At 38.8% G+C, this 11,467-nt stretch overlaps 1 protein-coding gene across 1 annotated transcript in view; it reads left to right on the top strand.

Moving 5' to 3' along the window:
* The first annotated feature begins 4,130 nt into the window (after positions 1-4,130).
* LOC107092629 (kin of IRRE-like protein 1) overlaps positions 4,131-11,467 on the top strand; it is a 143,043-nt gene continuing 135,706 nt past the window's right edge. The window contains exon 1 of the mRNA XM_015387216.1: positions 4,131-4,509. Coding sequence (XP_015242702.1) covers positions 4,464-4,509 — 46 coding nt within the window. The 5' untranslated portion in view covers positions 4,131-4,463. The remainder of the gene's footprint in view (positions 4,510-11,467) is intronic.

Raw genomic sequence — 11,467 nt, 5'->3', positions numbered from 1 at the left:
TATAATCTTTGGTCCAGCATGTGTTGAAATTGTATATATATATATATATATATATATATATATATACATACATATATATGAATAAATACTATTAATTTAGGTGCTGAGCATGAAAATTAGCTAAATAGGACATACTGTAAGTTGATTTGAACCAATAGATGATGCAGTCCTCTATATAATCTTTGGTCCAGCATGTGTTGAAATTGTATCAACAAACTCTACTGCATGTTGGCTTGGAGAGAATTCATTGTTTATCTACAAGTTTATTTTTGTTTAGAATAAAAATCTGAGGTTCTGACTTTTGATTCCGTGTTAAAAACCTCCTTATTTAGGCAGGTTCTGATTGAAGCTAAAATTGTTGTGTTTGGCTGCGGTGAATCAGCTATCAATTAAAGTTAATTGACTTCCTATATAAAATCTGAGTACAACCTAGGGTGATTGAAAGATCACAGTGCAGATTATACCACATTTTAAGAAGCTTAGTTGCACTCCTTCAATTGCCCAAACATTAGAATATACTATTTATTGTATATTTCTTTACATTTAACAATTTAACTGTGTTTGTGTTTAAAACTGAAGGGAATCTGGTCTTTTTTATGTCTTTGCATAAAAAAGATCATAAACATAAAATTCATAGACAATCATTGATGAAAGTTTTAAGAATATTAACTTTAAGAAGAATTAGATGCTTTTGATTAATCTATATGTTTATATGGCTGAAATGTGCAAATGAGGTATAATAATCCTGCTTCCATAAATGTAATTGTGTAGATTCTTAACAAGCTTCTTGGGAACTGACAAATTAAGGATGGCGTCTTTAAAAAGCTTCATTCTCGATCAAGTACTTTTTTTAAAAAGTGTAGGATATTTGGCTCTGAGGGTCAGGGAACTGCTGCTGTGTGGGTCACAGTGGGAACAGCTCATATATGATTGTTTTTTCATTTAAAAGTGTCTGTTTTGACTTTTGATTTCTGTTATGGTTGAAGATCAGAGAATCAGCTCTGTCTCAGAGAGGTTGTTGCACACTTCAATGACGTTAGCATTGAATTGTATTTATCCTCAGTCTACTCTAACTCTGCTCATGCTGGAGAGAGGAAATACTTGCCTCATACTTAAAGTATAATGTCTTTTTAAAAACTAATGGACCTGTATTTGCCTGTAATTTAGTGTCTGTCTTTTGTCTTAGTTAATGTGCTAGCATGTAGCTTGCATGAGAAATGGTTGGAAAGTGTAGATACTGCTGGAGAAGAGAAGTGCCGACAGGCCACTCTCCTGAGACCTAGCTGCTGCCCTCTGTTCTGCAAACATAACCACGTCCCAGATAAATCAGCCAGGAACCGCCTCAGCTCTGCTGACAAAATATTATTTTTTTCTCTTCCCTCCAACACTCCAATAGGGAAATCTGCATTTGTTGCACTGAGGTGTGCTCTCAGTGCATCTGTTTTTTAGCCTTGGTGCGATAGTAAGTGACTGTCAGCAGGTGCAATCAAAAGCTTCACTTCTCTTCTCCTTCTTCGATCAGTTTTAGCATAACCCCCCCAGTCTGTAGGCACAAGAAAACTAGCAGCCTATAATGTTCTCTCCTCTTTTTGTAGCAGAAACCATTTATTTTATGTCAGAATCTTTTTAAAAGGCTGTGCATAATCATCAGTGTTTTTACTTTCAGTTTGGTTTATTATCTTATTTTATTTAGATTGCCCAAAACTTGAATGTTAGAATTGTAATTTTTGCTTTTATTTTCCTGTTTCAGCAATCACTTTTCCAAGTTTTCCTGTAAATAGTGTTGCCTTTACTGGAAACTCTTACATGCAGATCCATACAAACACCACACACACACACACACACACTGTGGATGCATCAACACACATATACATAAATATGCACGGCAGGTCGTCTGCTCCTGTGGTGTATTTGTACTAAAATGTGTGTGTGTGTTTGTGTATGAGTGTGTATAAAACGACCCAAACAGACTTCAGAGACACCCTTATTGTGTTGCTTCACAAAAAGAAATGGTTTTATTTCTATGAACAAAGAAATTCTTTTTTTTTTCTTTTTTTGGATGATAAGTCTTCCTTTCGGGTAAATATTCATGTCACATGGAAATAGTGCTGTTGTGTGTGTTAATTTGTAAAAAAAAAAAAAAAAAAAAGGCAGACAATGTCATCAGTGCAAAACCCCAAATGATGATGTAATGGGGTTTACAGCTGTTGGCTATAATGTTTTCACAAAAAAAAAAAATATGTTAGGCTTTTTTTCCTCTTCCAGTTTTTTTTTTTTTTTTGTTAGAATATAAGTTGAGTTGTTGACTTCAATAAACAAAAATTTGGGTTAATTTCATCTGCTTGTTACTGGTTCTTTTTGATCTGAGAAAATCTGCTTTAAAATCCATTTGTTTATTTGGAAGATCTAAGTTTAGTTTTAGGGAAATACTGGTGAAGATTCTCAGTCATCCAGGTCATAGTCATTCAGAAAAAAGTTAAAAACAAAACACTGGACTTTTATTTTTTTTATCAAGTTTGAAGATCTTTAGCTTCCCATCCTGAAAGCTTTCTCTACTCAAAATGTCTGGAGTGATGTGGAGCTCCAGGCCTTATAGAATAACCCAACAAAAGCCTTTTCATGGCTTAGAAAACATGCAAATTGAACCAAAACAGGTCCACCGCTTAGTAATTGGGTGACATTTATTTTTAGGGAAGAAGGCAGCATCAGAATAGATAGGAAAGAGGCATATAACACCAAAAACCAGAGAAAGAAAAAAATTAACATAAATATGATTTTTTTTTAAATGCTTTTGCAGCAAATTCATGAATCGGTAAAATATGGCAAAAATTAAACTACTCTTTTATGCTGTTATTTAGCACTTTTAGATTTATTTTCATTGTGATTAATGTCAGTTTTATTTGCATAACATTTAAATTTAAAAACACTACTGGATAAGGAAGGAAAAGTTCATGTTGTAGTTTCACAGTAGGGAAACCTTTCCTCTGCTTTCAACCCGTGCTTTAGGTGTTAGTCTGCTCCACACTGAGTAGGAAATGAAGTATTAAAACATAAATTAAATTCATATTTGGACTTTTTGTTAGGATGCTTCCAGCACTACAGTAAAAACACAACATCCCATCGAAGAAGTTTAGAAGATATATGTCTGGATGATATGGTCCAAACAATATTGTTAATTTCAGTCGATGCAATATATTTCAATACATATATATATATACAAAAAAAAGGTTAAGAATACCCAAAACAGATGCCAATACACGTTCATTGAAGTTAACTTTCCATGTTTATAAAACTCTGATATAATAACTCTTGGATATATTCCGTTTGAAAAAGAAAACACATAGAATAAAACCCTGTAGCGGCAGTGAAAAATGTTATCATTAACTGTAAGTTGAAATATTGCAAATGTCATATTACCGTTATTAGATTGAATTATATTGCCATTTATAGTGATAGGGAAATATTGCCCTGCTCCTTTACGATTTGTCCCGTGCAGCAATACAACATGTCCACCAGAGGGCAGTACAATACAGCGAATTAAGTCTTGGTACTGCAAATTGTGAGCAAACTGGAAAACACTTTTATGACTTTCTGTCCAATTCACTGTTAAGAGAGGGTTTTCTTGAAGGTATTTCCACTGATCTTTCTAAAACATATAGAAATTGTGAGAGTTGTGTCTCTCTGAAACGATAAAGCTATTATTTTGTTACAAAATGCCCACAGAGAATGACACGAAATTGCTTAAACTTGTGACCAAAGAGTAGAACTGAGATTACAAATATTTAACCAGAATACTCATATAGTTATAAAATATAAATATCCTCAACCTTCTGGTTATTTTAAAATGTAATCATTGACATCACTCTAAAGGAGTAAGAACATAAAAAAAAACACAAATAAGCAGACAACAATTTTTAGACAAACACTCTCTTGGTGTTTTCTAACAATAAGGTTTAAAGTGAATTTTGTTTTTATAACATAATGAAGGTGAAGTTGGGATGTTGGGAATGTGCAGCAGCGCCTCCTTCCCCTCCATAGAGCATTAACTGAGATTTAGAGAGGGGGGGCGTGGAGGTGCTGGTAGTACAGACAGAGGGGATGTGTGCCACTGATTGTCTGTGAGAGGGGAGGGGGGGAGAGACACACAGAGACAGAGAGGGTTAGAAGAGGGAGAAAGGAATTCAGAACTGTTTAAATGGGAAGGATAGGGGCTGCAGACTGAACAAGCAAACAAAACAACTGGAAAAGTGGAAGCAGATACATTTTACGCACGAGAAAAGTGAGAAGTAGTTTGGGAAAAAGGGGGGAAAGGGCATTAGATTTTTTTCTTTCAAACGTCTCTTTTTTTTCTTCTGATGACTCAGAAAGGATTCCTGTTCAAATCAGCCGCTCTGCAGGAATTGATGGTGTCTTTTAGGGGAAACGGAGCCGAGGGGAGGACTCTGAATGCGCTCGGATGAACCATGCTTGGCTTTTGGATCCTAACTTTGGCACTCGCTTTCAACAAAGGTAAGTAAGAGATTGTGAAATGAAGAGAGAACAAAGATGGGCAGTAGGATAAAGGTCGATATTATTATTGTTATTATTATTATTTGCATCTGTGCGCTCCAAGGGTTTAAAGGCACTACTTCCAATACGAGTTTTTATGTCAGGATTTGAATCCACGCGCATGGCTGCGTATGGAAATATTGCTTTAAATGTTTGCTGCTTTTTACATCATAATTAAATAACCACAGTTCAGGCTGAAAGGGAAGGAAAACAAATATTTCGTTGTTTTTTTTTTTTTTCTGAGTAACTGCTCCGACTCATACGCAAGTGCCACTTTCATCCGTCACGCGTTTTCCTGGGCAGAGATCTGGACCATCTGCACACGACATTGCCTTGACGTGACCTTTAAAACGCATGAATGGATAGATTTGGTTTGAGCAAATATGGTGCGGGTCAAGGCAACGCGAGCACACTTACGCACGCGTGTGCACGCAAGATTTGCGCATAAGCTGTCAGTGCAGGGATGATTGATGAGGCGAGGATCTAATGCACAGTCTGGTCGCTGGGCTTTAACATCGGGCTCATTGGATCATTTTTCAATACGGGCACGCACGCGCCAGGCACGTGTATGCCTTCAGTCTCACTGTTACGCATATGTGTGTGCGCGTGTGTGGTGAGAGTGAAAGGAGCAAGGCAAGTCTCCCTAGAGAGAGTAAGCTGGTGTGTGTGTGTGTGAGTAAGTGTGTGTGCATCTTCTTTGCATTCAGGTAGAGTCTCATGCGCACATGAACGGCCTTCCATTGAGGTGCCAAGAAAAATTCATATTTTACTTTAAAGGCTGAGACATATTCACTGGACTGGAGAAGAGCCCTATTACTAATATTAATGCCCCTATTTATCGATCGCCTTGATAGATTGCTTCAGACCCTCTCTCCCTACACACACACACACAAACACACACACACACACACCCAATCAGCCAAGACAGGCTGAGTGTGTGTTTGAGTTTGGGAGCAGTCATGCCTCTGAAGACAGGAGTGATTTATTGAGGTGGTCTAATGTGAGCAGTTCAGCCTTATAAAGGCTATGGTGTGTGTGTGGGTGTGTGTGTGTGTGCCAGCATCACCCAGGTCCCTGCTGCTTCAGGCCGCTGGTGTGATGAACCACAGACGATGATCTGCCTGGACAGTCAGTCAGGGGAGCTCCCAGGCTGAAGCACACCTGACCACCTGAGTGGAACATGATGGATGAGGACGATCAGTTTGACTTTACTGTTTAATTTTATAGCGGATGGGAAACTTAGCAGGAAATAAATCTCAGTGCAAACATTTGATTACCGTCTATCGTGACTTGCAAAAGCACCTTGTTCCCTTTAACCTTTCCCCAGTTTTCGTTTTGGTAACCCAAACCTTTATTGCCTTTTATAGAAGCGAAAGGCTGCCGTTCTTTTTAGACTTTTTTTTAGTGTGGCATGTATTTTTATTTGCTAAGTCTAGGTAGTGCCAATTTTCCCTGCTGCAGTTTCATTGAAAGTAGGCCTCTATCAGATTTGCACATTGGTGTACTCTCCCCTCAACGTTAGCTTTAAGGTAGACTGTAAATTTGGTTTTAAAGTACTGTATGACCACTGATTTATACCTAAACATATTGATTTAGACAATCCTATCAAACCTCTGGGTGTATATTTACTGGTGATGAAGGTTCACCCCAGTCTAGAGTCTTTTGCAGCCTCTGATAGGTTATTTTCAGCATCACCTTTGTTTAGCTCCATTTGACTTACCATAAACTGACCACCTTACTCCCCAAGGTATGATGCTGCTATGCCACCCTTTTTTGTTGACAAAAACGTGGCATAGTCTTGGTCTCCTCTGGCCTGAGCATCATGTTAGCTGAGTCCGTAAACTTGCTTCTTGCAAACCACAGTCAATGCTAATGTCTTTCTGCATAAAAATGGCTTCCACAGAATTGCATTTGTTCAGCTCACAATTTTTCCACCTGAGTGGTGGACCTCTGTAGCTCCTCCAGAGCTGCCGTGAGGATTTCAATGGCTTCTCTTATTAGATCAGTGTTCTCCTATCAGTTTAGATGCATGGCCATATCTTCATAGGTTATTTTTAAGGCTTTCCATCTTCAGAGGATATATTGAACAGAAATCTGTATAATATTTTAGCTGGGAATACTTTTGTATAACCCTGCATTGCACGAACTTCCCAGCGTCTTTCTCTATAACATTTCTGTTGTTTTCTTCAGTCTTTGTCTCAGTGTGGTCATTGGTGTTCTGTAGCAAACCTCTAAGGTAGTCCATTCAACATTGTCTACTGAAGAGTTTATCAAAGAACCAGTAAAATAACTTTGGTTGGGGTGTTTTGGTTTTGGATGGCGTAAATAAAAACAGACAGGGATAAAGTAAATCAGAGGTATTTGAAGTAAGGTTGTACATAAAGGAACAAGAAAACAGACCTGAAAGAGATAAAGCAACAATAGAGGGAAATATCCTCACATCAGAGCAATGTCAGACACAAAGAAATAAAAAAAGCAGAACAAAATTAAAAGATCCAAAGACACACAAATTGGAAAGGACTGAGCAGAGTAGGACAAACCCTAACTAGCAGAACAAAGAAAGGAGAGAGCAGTCTGAAGAGAATAGAGCAGAGCATCGGTGTCTCCTGCTGAGTCGGTGTAAGCCTGTAAATGTGATCAGCGTGAATCCATCCCCTACATCCAGCAGCTGCAGCCTAATGTGTGTTTAGCCTGTTTGGATTCCTCCAGGTGTCTACTGCCTGCCTCTCTGCCACTGACAGCTCTCTGCAAGTCTTCTGATTTACTGCTCACTCTGGTGGCTTTCTCACACAAACGAACCACATCTCCGCGTGGTTGACCAGGCATAATCTGTGGGCTCCTGTAATTACCGCTTGGCCCTGTATGTTTCTCTGATATGTCGCCAGTTGCCGCTGCGCTGCCAGCATCGGTCTGGCCACAGGCGAAGAGTCTCCTTTTCAATTCTCAAACAGCAGTTTTGCTTGAGCTGAACATTTCTGTTGCCTGATCGTGCAACCGAGGCAACCGAAGCAATTCCTGCACTGCAAGCACCTGTCCTCTCTACCCCCCCTCTCCTGTTCACATACATCCACTTTTTTTTTGCTCCCTCTTTCTTTTATTCCATCACAACAGCGTGGCAGGACTCGGATAGAAAGAGACGGGCCATAAGACGGAGAGATGGAGGCGAGGGGAGATGAAGAAAAGAAGAGACAGCGGGGCTCAGTCCTAATCTGTTGACAAGGGGGGATATTTGAGGATAAACAGAGGCCGAGCAGGAGAGCTCAGGAAATAGTGATTGAGGAGAAGATGGAGCTTTTTGCCTCAGACAGCAACCCGGCCGGACCATCAATGTTTGATGGTTTAGATTAGCAAAAGATTTACACCTAAGTGGGGCTCCAGGGCTGTCTAGGAGCCTTGGGTTCTCATGATATAAAAGTGTTGAAGTGTTAAAATTAACCAGACTTATTTGAAATGATCTGCCTTTCATCATAATACTTGGTACCTGGAATCCAAAATATCTAGTTTACAGGATTTCTCGACTAGTAATCATTCATGATGATGAAGAACATTTCCAGACCATGAATCCGTTAACTCTTTTCGGTGTGACAAAAGCTCTCTGAGGCTAGCTCTCAAGCATTTGTGTAAATCCTTGTCTGAGTTATAAAATAACAGAAATACTCCTGGAGGGGAAAGGATTTGGATCATTTCATACCTGTTTTTCACCAGTTATGTAATGCACAGATTAGAAGACAAGGTTGTATTATAGGAATGAAGTTTTCCAATGTCAAAAGAATGTTTTCATCTAATTTTACATAAATAATTTTACAAAACAAGATTTATTTTAGAGTATTTATAGAGAAGGTAAGCTTGGCTTTTCCTCTCTTCATGTTCAACCGACCCACAGGTCAGGCTTGAGGTCAAAATAAGATTGATTATATAGATATATAAATAACTTTGTTAATCCCCAAAAGAATGGGATGCTGTTGTCCCTTCGCTACGCCATCTTTTCAACATGTTTTTTATGCAGCTCTCTTACATTAATATGAATAAAATTGCTTAGAAAAGTCTCTCAGTTGTGAAGCATTTTATCAACAAATGTTGAAACACACAAACCACATAACTGCAACGGGTGGATAGAGCTGCTGTGAAGCACTCTGATAATAAACACCATGATTCACGGCAAGAGTTCAGCAGAAGATGACTGATCTGAATGAATGATCACTTTTCCCACTCGACTCATGAGGAAAACCTCCTCGCTGTCTGGCCACTGTCAGTCAGAAATCCTTAAGTATGTTTTCCAATCAGCAGCGAGTAGCCAGCTTCATGACTCCTTCCTGCTCCAAAGACCATCTAAGAGGTTTAGCCTCACTGGAAGTGACGTATGTTGTCGTGTTATCCAATCAGGGCTCTGCTTTTTTTCTATGCTTACCTCAATAAACCTCAACAGTGATTTCTTATAGAGGCGGACTGGCAGGGGGAAGAGAGGGCTCTCCAGCTAATTAATGTTCAAAATACTCATAAAATCAGGTGCATTTTTGTGCACATTTAATGCAGGTTAATGAATACATTTATGAAGTTTGACAATGTGTGTTTTAACTAGGGTTGTCACGATACTAAACTTTTCAACTCGATACCGATACTAAGGAAAATACTCGATACTCGATACCATTTTCGATACCACAAGGATAAACACAAAGACTCCAAAATTCTACAGAAATATTTTCATTAATAAATAAAATACAATAAATAAATACAATAAACAGTAAGAACAATATTTTGAGGTTGTTTGCTGTGCACAATATTAAGCAAGCTTGATAAAAAAACTAAAATTAAAATTAAGTGTTCCTTCCTTTGCTATGCTTTGCACACATAACAATGACACTAGCCAAACTGGTTAAGAAATAAAGCACTGTAGCACTGTATCGATGCTTTTAAAAACGAGTATTGTATCCGGATACAACATTTTGGTATCAATACTTTTTTGATTCTCGATACTTTTGACAACCCTAGTTTTAACAATAATGTTATAAAATGCACAGGTTTAGCCTCCCTAATATTCAATGAGAAATCATCTCTGGTCGAATGCAGATGCCAACATTTATTATGTATTCAACGAGTCATGAATACAAACTAGAAAAAAAAAGGTATTCTTAAAACCCTTTACTGGAGCTACATTATAAAAACCTAATGTGTTTCTGTCTTTGGAGAGTTTCAGCACTGATGAGCATTTTTTGCTCAGGCGGCCTCAGAATAAATCAAAGCTACGAACTTCGGCCATTAGTGGCTGGCTGTACTTAACGTGCCATGAAAGCAAGAATATCGGGTCGACTGCTCTGTTGCTCTAATTGGATGGTAAAAAATCTACTTCCACGAAAGAACACTGTACTCTCAAATGAAATTCATTAAAAAGCAGCATTGCGAGCGCTGTTTAGAAGCAGAATGGGGGCTCAAACATTGTGACGCCAGCAGAGCCTTGTGTATTTGTGTGTTTCCCCTAATCCCAAACCCCTGCGGTACCTGACACATCTAATGTTCTTATGTTTGGAGATGTGTGATATGAACTGACAGGAAACAGCAATTAAGATAATAAATAAAATAAACCGCACTAAATTCAGTCGCCTAACTCACTACAAGCCTCCAAATCACAGAGTAAGCCAATGGTGGCGAATTCCCCCCTCTGCTCTTCTACCCCCGCCCCCATGTGCTTTATCTTTCATGCGTGGGGGAATAGACAAGACTGAGGAGTATGCAGATTTTCAGAGAGAGCATGGATTGGTATAGGAACTGACACCCATCAGCCTGGCTGATATGGCAGCCCAAATGAAAGCTGTGGATGGAGACGAAGGAGGACAGGCAGAGACGTAGGTGGAAGAACATGGGGGAGATATGGTAGGAGCTGAAGAAACAAAAGAATTTTTAGTCTGAAGGAGGAAATGGGTTGCTGTAGTTTGGTGAGAGTAAAAATGTCAGTGAAAGCAGCAGAAGAAAGCAAGCAAATTAAATTCCAAAAGATTAAAAATTGAGAACTAAAATAAATAAAAAAACACATTCAATTTGTTTTCTTTCCAGTGAGGAATGAGGATTCTTGTAATTCTTGTTAAAAAACAACAAACTCTACACTCTTTTTATAGTTGCTCATCAGCATCTGGTGTCAATCTAACCTGATAAATGACTACTGTCAACGTCATTAATGGTTGGCTTCCAAGATTATCATAGGTTTTAGCTATATTTTTAGTTTAGCTGAGACCTGAGCTTTCAAATGCATCAATCTTACAATTTCATGTCTATTCCAACATTCCTGGTAGACAGCCTACAATTTACATAGGATCACTAAGACTGGGGAGCATAATAGATCGGAAAAGAAAAAGACAAAACCGAATTGTCTGATCTACTGAGTCCTGATGTCTTCCATACAGTAGTAGACATTCAAAATTTCCCCACTTTCCCTTGGCTTGTCCGTGGCTAGTCCCCTAAGACTCATTTTTAAACATCAACCTTTGTACTAAAGTATTCTTTCTGTCATGATTTGTGGACTTTAAGATCTAAAGAGAAGTGTCCTGGTCACGTCTGGGAGGAGGGTCCTGGTCAGACCCTGTAATTCAGTGAAAGGGCGGAGTCAGTTTAAAAATGCATGCAAAGGAGAAGTCCAGTGGATGGAAGTTGGAGGGGATATTGCTGGGAGGTGCAGGGGAGCAGGCTGGCATTCGGCCGGCGTTTGACTGGGAAGGGCCATTTTGAATGGCTGCTGTACCATTCAGGTGCTAGGTTCATATTGTGGTGCTAGAAATATAAAAGCATGGATCCATTCTATATTGTATCAATTCTTCATGTTTTTGCAGGTGGTGAAACGGTGACAGGGAGAACCATTTTTGCTGTTTTTTTGGAATAATTCTCTTATTAGAGCACACGTCCAAGTTTCACACAACTAGCTAAAGATTTC

This window comes from Cyprinodon variegatus, unplaced genomic scaffold (assembly GCF_000732505.1).
Source record: "Cyprinodon variegatus isolate N-32 unplaced genomic scaffold, C_variegatus-1.0 Scaffold17, whole genome shotgun sequence".
NCBI lineage: Eukaryota > Metazoa > Chordata > Actinopteri > Cyprinodontiformes > Cyprinodontidae > Cyprinodon > Cyprinodon variegatus.
This window is presented reverse-complemented; position numbering and strand designations above follow the sequence as displayed.